The sequence below is a fragment of the Rhinichthys klamathensis genome, unplaced genomic scaffold (genome assembly GCF_029890125.1).
Source record: "Rhinichthys klamathensis goyatoka isolate OS25496 unplaced genomic scaffold, OSU_Roscu_1.1 h1tg000212l_1, whole genome shotgun sequence".
Lineage (NCBI taxonomy): Eukaryota > Metazoa > Chordata > Actinopteri > Cypriniformes > Leuciscidae > Rhinichthys > Rhinichthys klamathensis.
Window position 1 is genome coordinate 928,093 of NW_026606737.1, and position 24,408 is coordinate 952,500.

General features: G+C 38.4%; 1 protein-coding gene across 10 annotated transcripts in view; it reads right to left on the minus strand.

Moving 5' to 3' along the window:
• tns1b (tensin 1b) overlaps window positions 1-24,408 on the minus strand; it is a 307,710-nt gene that overhangs the window by 68,600 nt on the left and 214,702 nt on the right. For 9 of the 10 annotated variants that reach the window (XM_056264008.1, XM_056264007.1, XM_056264004.1 and 6 more), the window contains 8 exons: window positions 21,594-21,635; window positions 12,333-12,382; window positions 8,088-8,259; window positions 7,531-7,581; window positions 7,317-7,439; window positions 5,313-5,377; window positions 4,841-4,924; window positions 1,384-1,496 (listed from right to left, as the gene is read on the minus strand). In XM_056264008.1, the coding sequence (XP_056119983.1) occupies window positions 1,384-1,496; window positions 4,841-4,924; window positions 5,313-5,377; window positions 7,317-7,439; window positions 7,531-7,581; window positions 8,088-8,259; window positions 12,333-12,382; window positions 21,594-21,635 (700 nt within the window). Of the gene's footprint in view, window positions 1-1,383; window positions 1,497-4,840; window positions 4,925-5,312; window positions 5,378-7,316; window positions 7,440-7,530; window positions 7,582-8,087; window positions 8,260-12,332; window positions 12,383-15,443; window positions 15,657-21,593; window positions 21,636-24,408 lie in introns of those variants that run through there. The other variant, XM_056264011.1, reaches the window with a different exon arrangement.

Sequence of the window (24,408 nt, forward strand, 5' to 3'; positions counted from 1 at the left end):
TTACGAATACATGTACCGTTACACCCCTAATTTACATATATCCGAGTCCTGATCGGGAAGTAACGTCCGATTCCGATCGAGTCTGAAACCACGTGATCGGGCCCGATTTCCGATCTCGTGATCGGATCGGGACATCCCTAATGTTTATAGAATATTTTTGGGTATTTACACGGTCTCCAATGTGTCGCACTACTTGCGATCTTGAGAAAGATCAAACTACATGTGATATTTTTCTAAATATTTTTATTGGACTATTTTTTTCAAGCAATTGTTCTCAAACTTTGACAGGTGGTGAACCACTTTAAAATAAATAACGAAATCTCCTAATAAAATTTTGTTTACTTTAAAAATAATTTATAATATAAATTTCACAAGTGATGAAGCACTTTAAAAATAAACAATATATATATATATATATTTTTTAATAATATTTATGTTTTATTTTCTATATAAATTGTAAATTACACACACATACTGTATATATATACACATACAGTATATATACATATATATATATATAAAATATATATATATATATATATATATATATATATATATATATATATATATATACATACAGTATATATATATATGTGTGTGTGTGTCCTGGCCACATTCCCTCCAATGGCCCTTGCCAATCATGGCCTCCTAATAATCCCCATCCATTGAATTGGCTCTATCACTCTCTCTCCAACTATAGCTGGTGTGTGGTGAGCGCACTGGCGCCGTTGTACTGTAGCTGTCGTCGCATCATCAAGTGGATGCTCACACTGGTGGTGGGTGAGGAGAGACGCCGACATGATTGTAAAGTGCTTTAGGTGTACAGTAGTACATATGAAAAGCGCTATATAAATGCCTCATTCAATCATATATATATTTTATTATTATTATTATTATGTGGGGAGTAAATGATTGCCAAATGGGTGAACTAACTCTTTCAAAATAATCATAATTTGTTGTTATGTTTATATGTAGTTCATTAATCAGTCAATTCAAATAATTTGATTTGATGCTTTTTGTCAATAATATATATTTTTTTTAATCACCTTAGAAGACTTTACGGTCCAGCATTTTAAGAACACCACACATATCTTGTTTGGGAGGATGGATTTGATTATACTACAAATGTGATGTGGTCACATGTTTCTCTGACCACGCCCGACTGTGGTTTCAATGATCAGATTCTGGACCCCGTCTACAGCTGTATTTAGCGCTGACCTCTTGTGATCGGATCACCCGAGATGTGTGTAATAGAGCAGCGTGTTGTCAGTCTGACAGGAAGGTGTCAAAAGCAGCAGGACTGGAGACGGACCCCAGAAACCTGCCTTCAACACCTCCGGGAGTCACTGACAGACGGCCCACAGCCAGAGCGTTTCAGCTCACCTCCTTTGGACTCGAAGTTTGGGATCCCGTGCATGATCACATGGTGCAGAAACAGGGGCTTGTTGTTGATCTTGATGTGGCCGGAGAGCAGACCGCTGAAGTACTGCACATACCTAGAGCAAAACACAAGATTATCAGAAATAAACTAAACTAGTGGACAACAGACAACAGGGGGGGACTAAGATATGAACAAGTGTGTACTAGAGATGTCAAAACTGCTGGTACTTCAATAACACGCCATTCAAAAAATACACCCTTTACAATAATTACAGTAATCAGAAAGATGAAGAATCAAAAAGAGCAGAATGATGGCAGCCTAAAAGTGCACGTACCCACGTTTGAGTTAATCACTTTTGTATTTTTTTTGTAAAATACAGTACACAAAATATAAAAATGTTTCATATATTAAAACTTACATATTAAACTATATAAAATATATAGTAATACTTAAGTTAGTTGATTAAGGCATTAGCATTAATGCATGACCTAACAATCCCTTTACAACATTTATTAATCTAGGTTAACGTTAATTTCTACACATACTGATGCATTGTTTTTATTTTATTTTAAAGTAAAATTACCATTAGTTAAATGTTAACAAATTGAACCGTATTTCTGTTACTATATACAGTATATGTTTACAAAAAAAAGAAATATGTCTAGAAAAATAAGAATAATTAATATTTACTGAATATTTTGTATATTTTTAAATAAAGGACCTATTGGACATCATGTAAGTTTTTGCTGAGGTATAAAACCATTTCAATGGCATTGCTATCTGCTACTGAATTTATCGTGACAACCATCCGTTTAAGAAACGCAGACGCACCTGTTGTATGCTGAGTGTGTGAAAGTCTCGGGTTTCCAGCAAAAGACATATTCATGCGAGTGTGTATTACAAAGCATACTATCTAAACACTGTTGTCAACACCATTTAGGGTCATAAGACGGATTCATCTGCAGTTGAGGAGCGTTTTGCTGTGTTTCCGAACCCTTAGCACAGATGTTAGGTTTTATAAACAGGAAAAAGCATTTTTCTTCTTGAACGTTGAGGTTGTGTCTCTGGAGAGAGACAGTGACCAGTGTTTCTGCATCTTCCTGGCAGATCGCCCGAGGCCTGGTTTCCCATGAACATTCAGTTGTTCAGCCAGGGCCCCTCTATTCCAGAAATCACAAGCTTCTTCTTTAGTCCTGGAGCTAGCTCTTACCATGACTCTGCTTTTCCATTTTCCATGAAGGGAGCACAAGTATGTGCCCCAATGAAATCTAGTTTTAATGAAGCCTGAAGTGCCAGTGCTTCCATATACAGATGGAATGCTTGATTCTGTAAAAGCAGCACATCCGTGGCCAAGTGTTCCCTTATGAGGCATAAATGGGTGTGTGGCACAAAGTGCAGGTACACGTTTATCAGTGTAACTGTACATTGGGATCCAAAAATCATTGAAACTACTAGTAAACATTATTTTCTATAATATAATTTTTTTTTTGGTTGCAAATTATATATTGACCATTGCACTCTGAGTGAAAGGCTGAACTGGAAAGCACTGGAGCTGACATGACCAAAACCTAATGTTCATGTTCTCCAGCATAATTTCGAGATGTTCCAGAGAACAGCAAGAACATCTGTTCAAAGAACGTCACATGATCAATACCCCTCATTTTACTTATTTAATTGGGGCCTATTATGCCCTTTTTCGAAGTCTTGATTTTGTTTTTGGGGTCTACTAGAATAGGTTTTCATCATTCATTATTTTTCACATATTTTACATTGTTGCAGCACCTCTCTTCTTAGTCTTTCAGTAACACTCCTGGTCGGCTGGGCCAGTGTGTTGTGATTGGTCAACCGCTTCAAGCTTGTTTGGTAAATGTCACGCCCCTTACCGTAACCATGAGTTTCAAAACACTACTAATGCAACTCAACCTGGCCTCGCCCCCTTTCTTTTTGCGTATGCCTTTGGCGGGAATGAGGAATATTGTGACGTGTGCACCCCAAAAATGGGGAGAGTTAGATTGTTTAATGTTTTTGAAAGAAGTCTCTTCTGCTCACCCAGGTTGCATTCATTTGATCAAAAATACAGTAAAACAGCAATATTGTGAAACATTATTACAATTTAAAACAATTGTTTTCCTATTTTAATATGTCATTTATATCTGTGATGCAAAGCTGAATATTCAGCATCATTACTCCAGTCTTCAGTGTCACATGATCCTTCAGAAATCATTCTAATATGCGGATTTGCTGCTCAAGAAACATTCCTCATTATTATTATCAATGCTGAAAATATTTATGCAGCGCAATTTTATGGAAATTGTCATAGTTTTTCAGGATTCTTAAAGCTCCAGTCGGCAAGTCTGGCAGATTGAGTGGATTTAGGAAAATTTTGAATGTTTACAACTCTCATGCCCCTCCCCCACTATCAACGGATACCCTCCCACCGTGACCGAGTTCATGCTCGTCAGTGCGTGTGCACCAGATTTTCAGTGAACGCGCCCGTCTCATCAGCATCCATCAACACCATGGAGTATTTGGAGGTATGCTGTCCTGGCTAATCTACCGATAGATTGCAATTGCTAACGTCATTTATACTCTAAATGAGCTTACTTGATTTTCCGCCATCACTCGAGATCTTCGTTACTGCGCGAACTTCAGGCGTGTGCATGTGATTGTAACGTGCGCGAGGGGTGGCGTGTGCCCGATCTGTGATTGACAGTCAGATCTCACACCCCCCTGCGCTGATTGGACATGATGAACCGGGAGCTGTGGATTTTTGCAAAACAAATAACACGCTCCAGGTGGAGTTAGAAGCTCGGGTTTTTATCTAAAACCACTTTATTTATGTTGTTCTGTCAGATTATAGTGTTGATTTCACTGAATATGATCAAAAAAATGTTGCCGACGGCAGCTTTAAGTACAGCATTTTAACAACTTTTGTAACATTATAAATATCTTTACTGTCACTTTCGATCAAAATGCGCCCTTGCAAAAGTATACATTTCTTTAAAAATTAAATCTTGCTGACCCCAAACTTTTGAATGGTAGCATATTTTTTTCAGTATTAGCAATCACAGTGAATTGGATTGCAACTGCAACAATAGTTTGAGCACATCTGATCTGAGACCTGGTTGTAGTGAGAGATATGTCATTTGCATACAGAATGATAGTGCCGGTAATGAGGCAAGATCAGACATGTGGCGCTCAGAAAGAGATTACGTAACTTTTTTTTTCTCATTTTAAGGACATACCACACTGCCATAGGGTATGGTGAGGTAAACAACACATAACCCAACTTATCCTAACAAATCTACACGAGCATCGTGTGCATGATTGGGGCAATGTTATCTGGAGGTGAAGCTCATAAATTTGAACAATGGCTGAAACTGAATGCTCACAAATGAGGGTCAAACTCATAAAGAACAAAGATAAGAGGTAAGATGGGGAAAACAATGCACAACTGACCTTCTCTGGGAAGGCTGACCCACAGGAAGCACTTTATCTTCATAAAACCTCTTCATGGCAAACCTGTCCAGAGCCTGGTCCGCACTGCAGAGGCACAGGAAACACGTTTGGGGAAATTTCTCCAACACATTGCAAACAAGACGACATATTCTTAATGAGGATCTTTGTCTAGTTTTCCAGTAAAAGTATCTAAATTGCTTCTTGAATTTACTGGAAGCTTTCTGTTCATAAAAATAGCACTTTTTGCATTAGAGATGAATTTGATCAGCACTTAATTTGAGTCTTGAGACAAATCCTCCTTTGTAAAGTGATGCGTTTTGGCAGTTGTTTTTCCCGCCGCCCCCCCCCGCTCATGTGTTACCTAACGTGTGGCCAGTCTTGTGATGTGGGATTAAGGTCTTTCCATAATAAGTGTTCAGAGGAGCATCTTTAACTCAATAAACACAGACAGTACGCAGTCTACATGTCTTACCTCGCCGATATGTTGCTGTAATGCATGTACGCAGCCACAACCACCCCTGTTCGACCTCGGTTTCCCTGCATAGAGAGAAGCAGATGGGATTATCAAATAATGCAGTACATTATTTCATGTCTCCACCATATACGTCTACATATTTAACATGTTTTTTTTTTTTCAGATGGAAGTCATATTAGTTTGTTTATATTTAAGAACAAACTAAGATGATTATATATGTCACATAAGTGAAATTCCAACATGGAAATACTGTCAAGAAAACACACACACACACACACACAATAACTAAAATGAAAATGGAAAATATAAAAAATGTATTCAAAACATTAATAAATACAAAAATACTATGTTAATGGTAATGGCTAAAATAACAGTGAAAAGGTACATCAGAGCTGCATGAATGACCCCCCCAAAAAAACATGACAGCAAAGTACATGACAGAAATACAACACATTATTTAATCTATGGTTTGAGTCATTTTGAACACAGTTGTGCTCTTTCTGAATGAGTGAACATTTCCACCATCAAGCCACTGCCTCGTCTTTCCACTGTTACAAAGAACAACACAGGTTGCCATAACAATACAATGTTTATGGTTTCCTGTTAAAAAGGCAGGATATTTGTGTTTATGACATCTCTGGCCCTTTCTAAATCCAGATCACAACCTCTCTTGGCAGTGCTACACTTCTTGAAAGACTCATGAAGAGTTTTACGGATAGTAATGTGTAAGATGCACTTTGAGGGTGTGGAAAGAGTCGGGTGTATTTGAAATCAAGTGGAAATACAGTGAAATGGCTTTCTGAAAGCACTAGACCATTTCAGGATTGATGAACCAGTGGTCTAGAAGATAACCCACAAACTCCTCAAGAGGCTGGTTTCTGACGTTTATACTCACGGACAGAATCCCTTTCATTAGAGAGGCATTTAACAATACCGCTATCCTCAAAAACAACATTTTCCAATATAACTTCAAAATGCATTGTCATCATTCTAATGTTTTTAAGTGGTAACCAGCAATGTGACTTAACCAGATCAGAGGGCGATGAAAGAGTAAATTCAAATGAATTGTTTAAGAAAACAGATTAGCTTGAACCTCAAGACTGGGTCAGGCAAGGGCTTTCAAAACAATGGCGAAGTACTAACTTTACATGTAAACTCAGTCATGTTTTCTCACGTAAAGACTCTGCAATTGCTTCATAAATCTCACTGTTCAGACCACCATAACCTTTGGGCCCACACCACCCCAGGTTTATTAGGAGTAGCATGAGAACGCCATCTACTGACAAAGCACTATGGGTACTATTTACAGTAACTATAGGCCTACTGTGCAGAGAGAAAACTATTATCCAAACATCAGTTTCAAAACCTAGTGCGCTTCCTTGCTGGCTATTGAAGGAGCATCAAAACTCTCATGATACCTCGTGAGACTCAAATCACAATAGATATCAATAACAAGTAACAAGTTAGCATTTTGCTAAGCTAACAAAACAATACTTTAATATGCATTAAAACATGTAACAAATTGTAATACATATTTCATTTTTGCTTTTTAAATCGATGATAGACACACACACACACACAAAAGTCACTGTTTGGATTTAAATAGACAAATGCTTTAGAGTCTATGATGGGACCATTATTGTTGTGATTAGGCTATTATGCTTCAAGCCTGTTATATGTTTGGTAACAGTTCTTCTAATCCTAATTGATGGAGTGCTTGACTCTTGCATTGTCAATACAAGATCTTGAATAAAAAAATGATGCACCTCTTGATGGAATATACATAATCATTAGATTACTAGGTTTACAATTACATCTATAACTGCAATTCTTTTGCTTTGGTAAACACCTTGAATAGTTTTCTTTGCAGTGCATTATGGGCATTGCCAGTTGCATATATCTTTGGAAGAGCCTTCAAATCATTAGTGCATTTATAATGCCTTCAAATCCAGCTCACTGTGTTTTTTTATTACATGCTGAGAACAACAATTAAAACAGTACCTTATTGTGTAAGACCACCACATTGTGACTGTCAGCATTCATCCAAGTGTCCATGGCTTTGCAGATGCTGCAGATCTTATCCAGAGCTGGAGCGTGATGGTCCGGCCAGCCAAAATCCAGCACCTCACGCAAACAAACACACAAGAGCATAAGGAAGACCAAAAGGAACCAACATCTCTACATTAGATAACATAAAACAGTAAACTCTACTCACTTTGGGATTCAGATTGGAGATATCATATCGCTTTTCACTGAGGTTAAAGAGCTGTAAAAAATAATATAAATAATAATATAAATACAATACATTTTTTAAATAAAAAATGTAATATATTTCTAAATAAATTATATGAATATAAATACAATTTGTAAATTATTTCCCCCAATTGTTTTACATCTACATCTGTGATTGTATTGCAATTACTAATAAACTCAAATTAGTACTCAAAGCAGTAACACTATTTCGATAGTCCACTTTACACATTCTAGTAACTATAACTTAGCAACTATATGTCAACTAACTCTCATTGGAGTATTAGTGGACTGCTTAATAACTGCTGATATTTTATTTTGATGGTCCCCAACAGACATTCTTGATTATAAGTAAATTTGCAACTACATGTAAACTTATTCTTCCAACCAGAACCCGAACAGTCCACTAACAGTCTACTATTACTCTAAAGTTGCAAAGTTACTTCTAGTTAGTAGAATGTCTAAAGTGGACTAATCGAAATAAAGTGTAACCCTCAAAGCTATTGAGTTTTGAGGTCTCACCAAGTAGTTGTCACCATGTTTAGAGCGTAGCATGGTGGCCACCTCCTTTATGTTAGCGCTGTAGCTCGGTTCTTCTACATTACTGGGGAAGGTCACAGAAATGATGCGTTCTGTAATGTAGACCAGGTCCACCTCATAGTTTTCCTCCATGGCCTGGATCAAACTCAAACTCCTGGAAAAATTAGAAGACCAGATAGCGGTAAGAGAACATTAGCAATAACAAGGCATGTCTACAGCAAATCATTTGCTTTTTTTCGGTGTGCAACAAAGGCAATTCACAACATTCACTCAAGCACAGTCTTGTGTCTCACAAGTCAAGTAAAGTACATGACATCATGAAATCACCATGTTTTTTCAGAAGAACGCCTCACCTCAAACATGTCAGCGCTGAACAGTGTATTAAACACATATCTGATGTTCAGTATGGTTTGAATAAAATATAGTGGGGAAAGATTGATCGCACAGATAAACAAACGAGATATGAAAATATCCTGCATTCCGTGTGTGCAGCAGGGAAGACAAAAGAAAACAATTTGGTCACTGGTGAGGCGTAGGTCTGCCAAGGATGTAACCACAATCAGGCCCCCATCTCTGACCTCACTCTCTCCTCAAGTCTGGATTTCAAGGCAATCAGAGAGAAGTACAGCAGGAGGACGGCCATCTTTAAATCCAGTGCTCCGTTCCAAAACCTAGTAAGCTTCCTAAGAAGGCAGCATTTTGGTGTGCTCCCAAACTGAAAACTGTTTTAAAAAGTAGCCTGAATTCTCTTTTTGGAGAATCCCAGAGTGCATTGTGACTAGCTTAAAACACACACACACACACACACACACACACACACACACACACACACACACACACACACTTGAATGCAATATTTTTTCATACATTGAGCATGTCTAAATGCATTCTGGTATATGCAGTACAGTGGCTTACGAAAGTATATAAACCTCTTCATTTTTTCACATTTTGTTATGTGGCTGCCTTATGTTAAACTAATTTAATTTAATTGTTTGTTTTTTTCACATCAATCTGCACTCCATACACCATAATCAAAAAACAAATCTGTGACAACTTTGCAAATACTGAAATAAGTACATTGCATAAGTATTCAAACCCTTAACTCAGTACTTATTTAAAGCACCTTTACAGCCTCAAGTCTTTTTGGGTGTGACGTGACAAGCTTTTCACATCTGCATTTGGGGATTTTCTGCCGGTTTGGATGGGGACCGTCGGTGGACAGTCATTTTCAGGTTTCTCCAGAGATGTTTGATTGGGTTCAAGTCCAGGCTCTGGGTGGGCCACTCAAGGACATTCACAGAGTTGTAAATAAGCCACTCTTGCATTGTCTCAGCTTTGTGCTTAGGGTCATTGTCCTGTTGCCCAGTCCGAGGGTCTGAATGCTCTGGACCAGGTTTTCATTAAGGATATCTCTATATTTTGCTGTGTTGAGCAAGTTCCCCAGTCCCTGCCGCTGAAAAAAAGAAAAGAAAAAGAAAACACAGCTGATGTTGCTGCCACCACCACACTTTACTGTTGGGATGGTGTTGTGCAGGTGATGAACAGTGCCTGGTTTTCTCCAGACATGATGCTTGTAAATGAGGTTCATCAGACCAGATAATCTTGTTTTTCACAGTCTGAAAGAGTCCTTTAGGTACGTTTTAGCAAATTCCAAGAGGGTTTTCATGTTGTCCACTGAGGAGAGGTTTGCGTCTGGCCATTCTGCCATAAAGCCCAGATTGCTGGAGTGCTGCAGTGATGTTTGTCCTTATTCTAGTTTCTCTAATCACCATTTATGACCATGGAGCTCAACCAGAGTGACCATCAGCTTCTTGATCACCACTCTAACCAAGGCCCTCCTCATTGATTGCTCAGTTCAGCTCTAGGAAGAGTCCTGGTTGTTCCAAACTTCTTTTATTAAGGATTATGGAGGCTACATGCTTCTGTGAACCTTCAATACAGCAGAATTGTTTGTAGTCTTCCCCAGATCTGTGTCTCGACACAATCCTGTCTCTGAGCTCTACAGGCAGTTCCTTTCACCTCATGGCTTGGTTTTTGCTCTGATATGCATTTTTAGCTGTTAGACCTTTTATTGAGAGGTGTGTGTCTTTCCAAATCATACCTATTCAATTGAATTTACCACAGGTTATGTCCAATCGAAGTGAAATTGGAATGATTCCAAGCTAAAATTCAAGTGTCCCAGAAAAGGGTATGAATACTTATGCAATGTAATTCATTCCTTTTTTTTTTATAAATTTGCAATGTTATCACAAATCTGTTTTTTGCTTTGTCATCATGGTGTACGTGTAGATTAGCGTAGATTGTAGATTAATTTGAAGGAGGAAAAAAAATAATTTAAAGCAGTTTAACATAAGGCAGCAACATAAAAATGTGAAAAAAACTGAAGGGGTTTGAATACTTTTGAAAAAATGGGTTTTATGTGTGTTCATTTTCATTTTTATAGTTAGTTTTTCACAATTCATTTTACAACATGCTAACAAAGCTCTATTGAAATCAACCATGAGTTTGCTTCCTGTGTGCTTTAGTGATGTAGGAAGCAGACAGTAAGGCAGCTCACTATTGAGCATGCAAACCTTTAGTAAATTACGGTCAGTGTTTGAACTCAGGCTGTGTAGCTTTTGGAAAGATACCTGTTGGTGAGGCCCATTTTTGCCCTTGTTTAGCAATGAAGCCATGCATAGGAAAATCTGGATTTCGTCATGTTTTCTGGGGATTGCAGCTACAGTAAATCATGTAAATCTCTCTACGGCTGATTTTAATCGAAAAGCGATTCGCATTCAGTGCATTTCAGAGAAACAAATGTAAATAACACATGATTGTGAATGGTACAAGACATATAAACATTGTACTTGCACCACACTGTCTGGCAAAACACACACAACATTGCACAGCTCTCAAGAGATCTCTCTGGATGAACTCAGTGTGTGGAAAATACAAGGCGTAACAATGTCTGAACAATCCTTTAATTTTAAGGATGCCCCCCTGTTCACACAATCCTTTTGAAAGCCCATAAGGTTTGTGCATTCATTCACTTTTAAACAAACATATCCACTAACCATAATCCATCTTAAGCAGGTTCTAAATGCAGTGAAACAGTGCTTTAAAAAAGAATAAGTCACTATTGCCTTTTGTTTGCACTATTTGTTTTGTGGAATTGAAAACAAAAGTTTAAGCACATTTTCAACTGAGAATGGAATAAGTTATCAAGTGATGATCAAATGATGGAAAATGATGGAGCTGATCTCAAATGCTTTTCATATATTCTATGGGTATGTTTGTACCGTTAACTGTTTTGCATAATTCCTGAGTTAAATGGCCACTAAAACAACACAGATAGTGCATGCAAATAAAACAGTGCTATCAGCGGGTGCAATTCATTCTCCAAAATAAGTTAGACTACAGTACCACACAAACTCCATCCACCATTGAAAAATGCCTTGCCATAAAAACAAAACAAAACAGGAATGCTCTTTTTGGCAGAAAAAAAAATGGTTCTCAAAGGGTCTCGTTTTAAGGTTGTGCCCAAATGGACAGTTTCCCAAAAACAAGAGACAAATAAAATAGCTGCTCATGTAAATAAAGAGTAAAAATCCCCCTGGTAGCTGAAATGGGAGCTATTTGTAGTGATGTATTTCACAAAGCCTGGCATGAACACACCCAACAGCTGAGAGACATAAGACCATCGGAATGGATCCGAGATCAACTCAAGTGTTGTATAATTGGAGACTAATATTTCATTTGTTTGGAATAATCTTATCTTTTGGTTTGCATCCTAGAGTGCTTTCTAGAGTGTTTTTGTTTATAAGATAGCCAATTCTGTTGAATATATTTTAAATGTTTCTGATAGAAATGAATGCGTATAACAATGATAACAGGATTTGTTTTTTCCATGGGTGGGCAGTGTCTCCTTCGCTACCAGTATCTATAGCAAGCGATCACTCAAGATAAAAGGGCCATTATTAATCTAATATATGTGGGAGAGAAGCCCTTTTAGGACATCATAACTTATCCCCGGAGACTGTGTAGATGTTTTAAAACTTGTTTATTCTTTGCACTCATAAACTGCTATAAAGAATGTGCGACTGGTCCAAGCAGAGTCAGATGTCAAACGGAGCTGGATTTGGGAATGCTATGAAGATCCCTTGTGATTTCACTAAAGCAGCACATATAGCAACACATGAGATATTGACTAAACTGATTTCTGATGAAGACAATGACATCTCTCACCTGGATGGCCTGTGTCGAGACTCCATGCTCTTGGAGGATTTGGTTGAGCCCTAAAAGAAAAGAAAATTAGTTAAAATAAAAATAAAAATCTACTTGGGGAAAGCAAGTGTCTGAACTAGATTCACGATTCCTGTAGGAGATATCAGACAGAATGATTTTTTTTAAACCATTTGCTGTTTTCTGTTGGTTATGTATGAACACAGTGTAAAAATGCATATATGCTTAAATAGATGCAAGACGAGACCATGCATGAAAATATATGCTGTCAGTTTTGATTTCTGAACATTTTTTCAATGTAGGCCAAAGTCAATAGAAGATTTTTTTAAACTTTGATCTTGCATTTCGTAAAAGTATAAAGTTTACAAATCCAAAAAAATTTAAGATTGCTGATATAATGTCAATGTATTCACAAAACAATGTAATGACTGTAAAGGTGTACAAAATGAAGTTTATGCCATTTTTGCTAAAAAATCTAGTAAAAAAAATACTATACATTAACAAAGCTATCGGTAGAGTTTGGAATCAACACAACACACAGAGGACATTCTGTTCAGCTTATGCAGATAATCTCGAAATGACCAAATAATGTCCAATTATTCAGCCTGGCCGATACAGCGGACTAATAATGATCTCTCAAATACGACAGTTTCCAGATGTTTTTAGCCCATTTCCTGTTTAAAAATGACCGTAAACCAGTTATCCAAATGGGAGGTTTACTCTTCATCTCCAGACCTTAGGCTGTTCTGCTGATTACACCAATGAAAAGGCCATTTGTTTGGACAGTTTCTTTTTGTTTCTCCATATGCAAACCTGTGTTAATACAGGTTAAAGAGAGCTGATGTGAGCGTGTGGTCTGTGTCTAGCATTGAACATGTCATCTCAGCTGTATATACTGTAAAGGCAATGACAGCCTGTGAGGTGAGGTGAGGTGAGGTGAGGGAACGAAATTATATGGATTTCACACTGGAGACATTGAAAGGTGAAGTGTGTAATTTCTGCACTATTTTTTGCAATTTGGTTTGCTGCTGGTAGAGGGACAAAAATACACGCTTCACCTTTAATATCACATCTAGATACAAAGAAAAGTTAAAGTGTTAATGGTCTCACTCTGAGTCTTACAAAAGTAGATAGAAGATGCGTGGTTTATGCTCACCGTCGAAATGACATACTAGTGTATGACTGACACGACTAAAAAGGAACAATGCTTACTAAGAAAACCCAGAATCCAACGTATAATTATACACAGTGCTGGGGCCTTTTCTAGAAACTGTATAGACTTTGTATGCGGTTTCCCATATGTAGCAGTCTTAGAATAGTACAGAATAACTTGAGGAAGTGAAATGATGGGAAAATTTCAAGTTCAAATGTCTTCAAAACGAAAACATTTTTCTGAGTTTTGAATCTGGTTCAACTGGGACAATGCTTAATGAGCGATGCCATACAGTAGTGCATAACTAGAATTTTTTTTTTTTTACTATAATATTCACTACAGAAATTGCCAGAATTATAGTGTCTAACAAAACCCATTTGCTATTCCATTTGGTTAACAAAATATGGAATGGCATTGCAAAATGACTGTTTTCAAAAAGTCCCAGCCCAAACTCATGCAACTGGGTGAGTCAATGTCGCTGTGACAAGACAACCCTCCCTCCATCCAAAAAAAAATTATTAAAAAATTAAAAAATTCCAATGAAACGCATCAAAACTTCACACACATCACCTAATTTGCATGCCTTTTACAGGTCTGGAAATCAAAACATTGACTGTGGGAACTCTGTTCATTTTAATTAATTAATAATTATCTTAAATAAAGACTTAAAGGAGCTGTCCACCTAAAAAAATTAATTCTGTCATTATTTACTCACCTCATGCCTTTAAAACCTATTTGACTTTTTGTTTCTTCTGTGAGACACAAAAAAAGAAGATACTTTTTAAGAAAGTGTCAATGTTTTTGTTCATACAATGAAAGACAATGGGGTATAAAATAACAGTGACTTCCCATTGACTGTCATTGTGTAAAACCGGTCGAAACATTCTTCAAAATATCTTCTTTCCACAGAAGAAAGAAAGTCGTGATGACATGATGGTGAGTAACCGATGACAGACGTTTTATTTTGGGGGGAACTATCACTTATATATATATATTCCATTGTTATTTTTCGTAGTCTTTCTACTTCAAAATTTCACGTTTAACTCAATGTGTAATTAATTAAATCAATTCTTTGTAACTCAGTGACAGTTTTTTCAAAGCAAATGCTACACCTTTTTTCTTTCAGTGTAGGAAAATTCATTAAGTAAAATGTTCCCACACAGCATTAGTTTCCTAAATAATCCTCTTTTCCCGAGAATCCAAAAAAATCTTCTACAATATTGTTTTCACATATAGTACTTAGAGACCAATCATGCTTCAAATGATCAGACTGTAAAAGACCATTAACACATTTTGAAGTGTAACACACTTTTGTGTGTATATATTACTGGGCCAGGCCATTATGAACACTCATAAAGCGAAAAGAAACACAAATAAGCCATTCTAAAAGAGATTGCCAAAGTCGCTCACTTATAGCCCGAGCAAGATATTGCGACACACTCGAGTAAAACACCCTTGGCATTGCAAACCCCCTCTCTCCATCCACAGGGTCCACCTTCCATCTCTCGCCACACCGTGCCCGGCTCCAAAAACATTCCCTTAATCAGCCGATAATTGCGACCCCCAGAAGGACGGCCAAGAAAGGGTGGGTGGGGGGTTGGACGGGGTCTCAGCCAGGCTTGATCAAAACCAGCTGGAAACACTGCTTTCGAGCGGGCCCGACAAATGAACAATCAGAGAGTGCAGGGAAGAAAGCGAGGGATAGCTTTGAGGGAAAAGTTGCAACTGCACAAAGACCGACACTCTTAAAAATAAAGGCTTTTGATTGGCACGAAGAACCTTAAACATCCATGGAACCTTTCCATTGCATAAAAGGTTCTTTAAAGTGGAAAGGTTATTCTAAGAACTGTTCACTGAAAACCCAAAACGGTTCTTCTATTGCATCGCTGCGGAAGCTTCCTTTTGGAACATTGTATTTTTAAAGCGCACAATCAAAGTCAGGCGGAAACCTGAAGGCCTACCTTAAACAGGTAACCCGTACTCCACCTCCACGCATCACGCAAGGAGGACAAGCGCCTCCGTAGGGAGCCGCTGGGATTCATGGTCGGGAAATAACGCTTCCCTTCTTCTTGCATTCCCCTTTTCCCGAAGCGCGCCCCACGTTCCTGGCTCTATTTTGGTTCTGCGCTGTGCCGAAGATGCCACATGCCTGGCGTCAAACTCAAGCGGACCGCAGCTTTCTTCCTTCTCCCACTTGCAGAGTTACTCTTTCCCTTGTTTTGTTCCCTCCCGCCTCCCTCTCCGGCCCCTCCTTGTTCCTCGGCACCTCTCCCCTCCCTCTTTCCCATGCTGTGCGTGTGTGCGCTGCTGCCACCCGCGTTTGTTTGGATCTTCCGTCTAGCCTTTGCTCTCTCTCTGGGTCACACACTCAGCAGCTGACTGGAGGAGATGATCATTCTGACCTCACAACTTCAACAATTCACAGTTGTGTCACCTCTAGGAAACCATGGCCCATCACCTCGCTTTCTCTAGAATATAAATGTAGTATAGAGAATATAAAGAGGTCAAATCAGACTTTTTGTTTTTTGTTAATACATAGTTTTCATCCCTGAGGTCCACTTAGGATGCTAAAAATAGCTGTCATTTTTGGTCATGATCATTTTCCATCCTCTCGCTGACCCTGAAGCACGCTGTGTTATTTTGCAGCCTTCTATGTGAAATGGACCTTTTTCACATAGTGTGATGATGCATTTCAACAGTTATTAACATTGCAAAACTAGCCAAGTATTTTATATTTTAATTTTTTATTGATGGATCTCTTGATGGAAATAACATCACAATTTTTATGTTCATCAAGAGGTGCATTCATTTTTGGCACAGATCTTGTATTGACAATGCAAGAGTCCAGCACTCTGTAAAGTCTCCTCCAGCACATCCCAAAGACTTTCAATGAATTTAAGCTCTGGACTCAGAGGAGCCGATTCATGTGTGAAAATGATTCTTCATGCTCCTCCCAAACATTCTTTCACTATCTGAGCCTGATGAATCTTGACATTGTCATCCTGGAATATGGTCATGATGTGTCTTCCTACATGGTTGTTTAAGAAATGAAAAGCTACACACTTCACCATTTCTATTATTTCATTTATATGGCAAGTACACTCTTAAAAGTTGACTAAATGCACATTTACACATTTAAAATGTACAGTTTTAAGGCCAACAATATTGATGACTCATCCTGCACCAATGGGCATCAATCAAATGCTCCAAAGAATGAGAATGTCCCTCCCCAATATCACCTGACAGCGGGTAAAAGCAGCAGACAGCAAATCAGCTTGCAGTATAACCGTGACAAGCCATTTCATATGTCTTGCTGTCACTTCCTGTTTCAATAGGAAATACATTAACACAGTAAAGAAACAACCCAAAACTGAAAATATAAAAATGAAAGCTAATTCAAAATATTAATAAACAGTAAAATAGTATATATAGAATATTAAACTAACCCAAATGATTAGAGTTACGTTAAAAAAAACCCATCACAAATAGGATTCGATGAACTTTAAACATTTTACTTTGGCAAGTTCTAGTGTTTATAGATAATAGCATCTACACTTCCTCCATATTACCTCGCTGTGGCTTTATGGACCAAATTTCTGAATACTAAATAGGTGTTGTTGACGTGTAAATGTGGGCGGCTGTACGCTACTGTCTTCATCGGTTTGACGTCAGAAGATCAGAAAGCATCTTTGCGGTTCAGTCTTCAATAAATGCTCTTTTTACTATATGGAGGACGTTTTCATAGTACAATGAAGCCTTTATATGAAAAGTTGAAGAAAAATGTGATTCCTCATAATACGACTCATCCAAATCAGAGCCAGAAAGAATAATATGCAAATCCAATGACTACAGTCAATCCAAAGCCAATTTCAAAACATATCTATCTCAATCACTGCTTCAGAGCAGGAGAATTATGGTCTAAATGAGAAATGAGAGAAAAACAGGCAAGCATATTATCAAGCTCTCCTTGAAAAACAAGCTCTTGAACTAAAAACATGACACAGGAAGTCATATGACAAAATGACTTTGAGATTCAAAGGGTTTGTTATTGAGAATCCAAGACATCAGCATAACCACAGCTAACTGACCATGGGAGACCCTTGAGGTGAGGGTGGTGCAGGTTTCCCATGATGCCTAAAGAGTGAGTAATACTGCCTGACAGCTGCAAACATACACTGCTCCAAACATCTAGAGAGCTATTTTCTGGATTATTTACAGATACGCACAATGCCAAGAATAATGCAGCATGATAAATTACAAGCTCAATGTATTTTAATTCACAGCAATATACAGCTTTTTGGCATCAGGGCACTAAAGCCGAAGAAGCCTGGAGGAATCAGTTTGAATTTAAATTAAGCCCCTTTGTGGCGAGCAGGACGAGGCCGAGGGCCGAGAGAGAACAGCGCGAGGCCGGTGGCGTGATTGATAATGAGCAACACCTGCACGACGCACCGGTCTCGTATCTCTCACGGAGGAGCGGATGCATAAAGGAGGAGCGACGACAGTGGAGATACGAGACCTCATTATCAATCACGCCACCGGCCTCGCGCCATTCTCTCATGGCCCTCGGCCTCGTCCTGCTCGCCACACCCCTCGTTCAGTATCGGCCGGCCCAGTTTTTGTGAGGTGTTCCGCACTGTTGGCACTAGTTGGACAATGTCGGCCGTATTTTAGACGATTGAGGATGATGAATCGGCAGAGCGAAATCTGATCGGCTGTTCAGCTTAGTGAATGAGTCATTGCACGGTAATAAAAGCAAAAGTGATGAAAGCGAGAAGATGTCAAGACTGCACAGACAGAAGGCTATTTTAATTTTATATCATCTTACCTGAGCATTCTAATGCACAAATACTTTCATAACAACATTAGCTGCCAGGAATGAGGAAAGTGATCAGAATGGTAAGCAAGCGCTGCTTTGTTTATGGTTTGTATATATGCAGTCCTACTTTCGGTTTCCCTTTTTGAATGATGAATATAGCCTACTGATACCTGCTGATATAGACAGATATTTCCTTGCACGCAGTCGCAGAGCGCACATGCTAGCTGACAGTCACCTTTAGTCCTTTTAGTGTTTAAGCACAACTTTTTGGCCGAGACGCAGCCGACGAGAGTCGACAACACAGTCAGCTTGCATCGCCACTAGTACTTTTACGTCGGCTTGGTGTGTCATTAGAACTCCAGCATATCATGTTTAAAGGGTTAGTTCAGCAAAAAAAATTAAATTCTGTCATTAATTGCTCACCCTCATGTCTTCCAAAATCAGCAAGATCTTCAGAACACAAATGAAGACTTTTTGATGAAATCTGAGAGCTTTCTGTCCCTCCATTGACAGCATCGCAACTACTACTTTGACGCTTTAAAAAGTTCATACAATTTTCTGAAGAGGCTCAATCGCTTTATATGATGAACAGATTTAATTTAGGCTTTTATTCACATTAACATTCATCAACTCACACATCAGTTGTGGTAAATGGAAGCTCAAGCATGTCCGCTTGACGTGTAAAAACCAATGAGGTTCATTCTCGTGTTACGCATCACGTTTGAGCTTCAGCAAGAACCAATGAGGTTCATTCTCGTGTTACGCATCACGTTTGAGCTTCAGCAAGAACCGATGAGGTTCATTTTCGTGTTACGCATCACATTTGTACGGTGGCCCAGTAGTGCACAACACAACGAAATTTAAAAAGCAAACATAAGTTCACAACACAACGAAATTAAGCCACAACACAACGAAATTAAGCCACAACACAACGGAAAATGTACAACACAACGGAAATAAGCCACAACACAACGGAAAATGTACAACACAACGAAATAAAGCCGCAACACAACGGAAATGCTCCCGACCACTGGGCTCTCGGAGCGCGATAAAGTTAGTTTTCCTTGCCACTGTTCTATAGAGTCACCACTCATTCAGCAGTCTAAAAAATATCAACACCACGATTAGTTTTAACAGTATAGCTAAACATTGTAACTACATTTATTAATTCAAAATCACCTACGTGCATTATAGCTGCATATTTACAGTCTAATGCTTTGACGCGCTACCACAGCGTAACCCTAAGGGAACATCTGCCAATTCCTTCAAGTTGTTTAAACGTATCATTTGTATTAAATAAAATTACTTTTAACATTCAAAAACATACATGTTCAAAATCCAAAGCTTGATTGTATTGGTAGTAGACTGACTTACTACAGCTGACTGTTTGTCCCTTCATGTATATAGCCTGCCCTACAGTAAACAAATATTTTTTTAGGAAATTTCTGTAAAAGTTTTTTTTTTCTTTTATCAGGTTTCAAAGGTTGTAGTTCCTATTAACCTTAAAACAGGTGAAATTTTGTCAATAGCTCCCTGCATGCACAGTACGCAATTTGTTTTTTATAGAAACATTAGGCCTACTGTAATGTCCCAAAGCTTGTGTTAGGTTCCTAGTGACCTGACTAACTTATTACTGGTAAAATTGTGCCAATGCCTTCCTGTAATTCTGCAATTCACCAAATGTTTTATATTTTTATACATCAAATTATATTATAATAAATTATACGTTTTAACCACTTGGTGGAATTGCCAGATGTTCCCTTAGGGATCATGCGCTGTGGTAGCGCATCAAAGCATTCTCGAGTATAAATACGCTTGTGTAGGTGATTTTGAAGTATAATTTATGTCGATTTACAATGGTTACATACTGTTAAAACTAATCATGGTATTGATATATTAAGAAGACTGCTAACTCTATAACAATGGCAAAGAAAACCAGTGGCATTCGATAATAATTCATATAACAATTCCATATCATAATAATTCTTAATTTTAAATCATATGAAGACTTAATTAATTGTGGGATTACATGTTTATAATTTAATAATGAATAATAATTGGTCGAGGTGGTAAAAAAAGCCATGTTTGCCATTCACATTAAATAACGATTAAAAAAAGTCATAAGCCTCTACCAACTGGCTGTGGAATGAACGAAAACATGGCAGTAATTCTACTCTGGGTAACACAGACTTTTGGACTATTAGTGGATAAGGTTTAAAACGCCCCACCCACTTTCAGTTTGTTCTTACATCCCTGGTTACATGTAGGGCTTTGCTTTTTTTACCATTTCCTTTGGCTAACCTCCAGCTCAATATTGTATCAATAAAACGATCTAATGATGTTTCAGGGGGATTATAAGAGTCTTTTGCTCTGTCCCTAAATCTCTGAGCATACTCATGCTCATATGGACGGCTCCAAACGAAAGTCTGAATTTTATTTGGATCAAGGCAGTTAGTCATCCACAGCTGTGTCTGGAGAGAGTGTTCTTCACCCAGGCATGAGGGGGATGAGGAACGGGGTGGACGGAGGGGCTTCTGAGAGGGGGGCTGCGGCACAAGTGAACACACATGCTTGAGATACAACTCAGATCTCTTCCTCTGCTAACCAGTTAAAGGGACAGTCACCCAAAAATGAACATCCTGTCATTATTTACTCATGTCGTTCCAAACATGTATGATGTTAAAAGCAACATGAATTAACAGATGTGGTCACTTTGAACTGCTGTTGTGTGGGAAGAGAGATGAAAGAAATTTTCTCTTGTGTTCTTTTGGAATAAATAGTATCATACAGGTTATTTTTGTGTCAGGTTAGGGTTGAGTGTACTGTCCCTTTAAAGCATATTCATTGGGCAGTCATTATAGGCCCAGCGAGGCTGTGTTTAGCTAATCCAACCAATAATTTGAGCTTCAGCACTCCGTGAGGTTTAGACTGGTGAAGTTTAGACTACAGAAGCTGCATAGCAACAGTGTTAGCTAAAGACCTAAATATTTATAACTTAAAGCCGTTATTTCTGAAGCTGTCAGTAATGACTTTACACCGTGTTCAAACTGACCCAACAAACGGCAACACTTCAAACATTCTTCATTTGGCTGTTGTACTTAGAATGTTGGAAACATAACCGTCATGTTCACACTGACCCAACAATGTCAATGTTCACTTTAAAGAAGGTGAGTGAAAAGGAAAAGTTTGTGGATGAAGGCAGTGTTAACTACAAAATATGCCATTGGCCATACTGATGTTAAGAAAACATACATAAACATGTCAACATTCAAACATGGTTTGAAATACTCACTGTTGTCTCTATATGTTTCAGAGGGAGGTCATTGCTGGGTGCCTGAGGTAAAGAAAACAGAAGAAAGAAAGCAGGTAAGACACTGACAAGTATAAACAACTGGAAAGACTTCAGGAAATCCACAAATTCTCCAGATTCAGAATGAAGAGTGAATCATTTTTTTCTACAGTATATGCACCAATGATGCTTAGTAATAAACAGCAAGGTGTGGATCTACCTAGTTCCCTACATATATTTTACAGAAACATTTTAATGAATTAAAATGAACTCACTAATGATTCAAATAATCTTAAGAGCCAAAAAGTGCATTAAATTAGAGCAGATGTGCTACCAACGCCAAGTTCATTGGTTCAATTCCAAGGGAATGCATGAACTGATATATTGATAAAATCATCTTGGCCAAATGCATAAATGTAAATGCAATGTGTACACTATTTGGTAAGGTAATTCTGTCATACATGGATCAAACATCGCCCACGAGTAAAAGAGAAGACATGGGCTAGGTCCAGTGTGTAGGTGCATCACTAAACAGCTTGGGTAAATATTTAGACAAGAGCGCATAGCTCCAGCGTCACTGTGAACGAGGGGGGAATCTGCCCAGTGGCCGAGAAGGACCATATACAGAAGTTTAGCGCAGGATCTGCAGCACAGTTTATTCCCCCGTCAACCCTGAGCCAGAGAAAGGTAATTATTTATGAGGACTCTGGCCCCCAGGAATCCATGATGTCATTCATGGGCCAGCTTGAGTCTGGCTAGCCTCAGAATACCCATGCAAGTCTGAGATGGCACAAGAACACAAAAAAACACCATGTAGAGATGGCAAGACATGGGCAAGATAGTGCTGAGATCGCTACGTGCTGCTTTACTTTTCCAGTAACGGGCAACTCTGCGGTTCTTTAAACTACCACTGAACTCGAGGGCACGGTTGAATAGGTCGGGAGATGTATTGGGTATAAAAGATGTGACCAGCATCCAAATCATTCAAAACTTAAAGAAAACCTTAAAAAGGTGACTTAAAAGGAAAAGTTTGTCGATGAAAGCCTTGCTTGATAGCCTGGATGCCAGCCGAACTTAGCTCTGCCCACAACATTTGAGGATGGGAAGTTCGGTCTAGACTTGATCCGTTGAGAAGCAAGTATGCCCGAACCAAAGCTGTTCGGACCAATCAAATTGTCAGGGCGGGCTTTATACGATGATGGACAGATGATCAACCGTAACGTAATCATCCACGTCACCAAAGAGCGCTTGGGTTGAATTCGTTTACAACAAAGAATGGCTTCCGCTGGAGAATTTAGATGTGTAGATTCCGCCGTCGCGTCTGTTATAGAAGATCTATACAGCGCATTCATTTTAAAAGAGGAACAGAGAACCGCGATCAAGGCATTTGTCGATCCAATTGAGTGCAGAGGCATTTTCTTTCCTGGTTCGGTTGAAACACGCCCCATAATCACAGCCCAATGGAGCAGTATCAGACTCACATTCTGACTAGAATCTGAGTATGACGACGTCAGGCTACTTGCTTGATGCACTTTGAGACCAATAATATATTATTTTATTTATTTATTTATATATATATATCAGTACTGTCAAACGATTAAAATATTTAATCGCGATTAATCGCATTAATGTCATAGTTAACTCGCAATTAATCGCACATTTTTATCTATTCTAAATGTCTCTTGATTTATTTTGTCCCATTATTTTTTTCTGGAACATGGAAAAGTGGATTGGCTTGCTTTGTGCAAATGTTTTTTATTGAAAACAACATTGGCATATACAGTGTTTAATTTCACACTAACATTCTCACTTGGAGCAAATAATCTCTCAATGTAACACTGTCCATCAATAAAAGGGTGAAAGAAATACTGACGAGGTCCTGATACTGACGAGGGGGCGGAGAATTCGCATCAGCTGTGTGTGTGTGTGTGTGTGTGTGTGTGCTTGGCCATCATCAAGTGGTATTTCAGAATGGACGTGCTGCGATGATGATAGCTCAGTTCACAACGACAAAACACACATATCACTTTGGTCTTGTCAATGGAACCATTTGGCAACTTTTTAAAAGTAAACTTTCCATTCAGAATCTTATTGGCATCCATTTCGGCGTCTCGCGCTCGCCATCCACTCAAAATGTAACGTTAACCAACTATTTGGCCGGCTCGCAAGCCCAAACAAGTGTGTGCGGCGTGCCTGTTGTTTTGTTTCCGGTCTAGCTAGATCCGCTTGTGCTTTGGTCGAGTACGCAACAAAACGTCCTCGCGCAGCGCAAGCCATTGAAATGAATGGGTTTCATAGCGCATGCCGCGTCCTGTTGCAAAAGCATGTGAAAAAAACTACAAAGTTTGCTAGGCCAAAAAGACCGTTAATCGCGCGATACAAAAATTGACGCCGTTAAAATGGGTTTGCGTTAACGCCGTTAATAACGCGTTTAACTGACAGCCCTAATATATATATATAATACATTTTTTAAATATATAAACTAATATGATGAATTGATTATTATTTAGAAAAATAAAATGTACCATTTTAAAATTATATATACTGCTCATGCTCATATATATATATATATATATATATATATATATATATATATATATATATGCATGAGCAGTGTTTTGTTATATAATGCGTAAAAAAAAATTGTGAAATGCATCCAGGGAATCATCCAAAACCTAAAGGAGATTCAAAACAGCCTCTGCTGAAAGGCGAAACCTCAGGCTATTGAGGTCTGAGTGGTCAGTGATGTAATGTGAATCATCAAATCTCTGTGTTCCGCAAGAGACCCTACATGTCAGTCTCAATTCCTGAGAAAAAA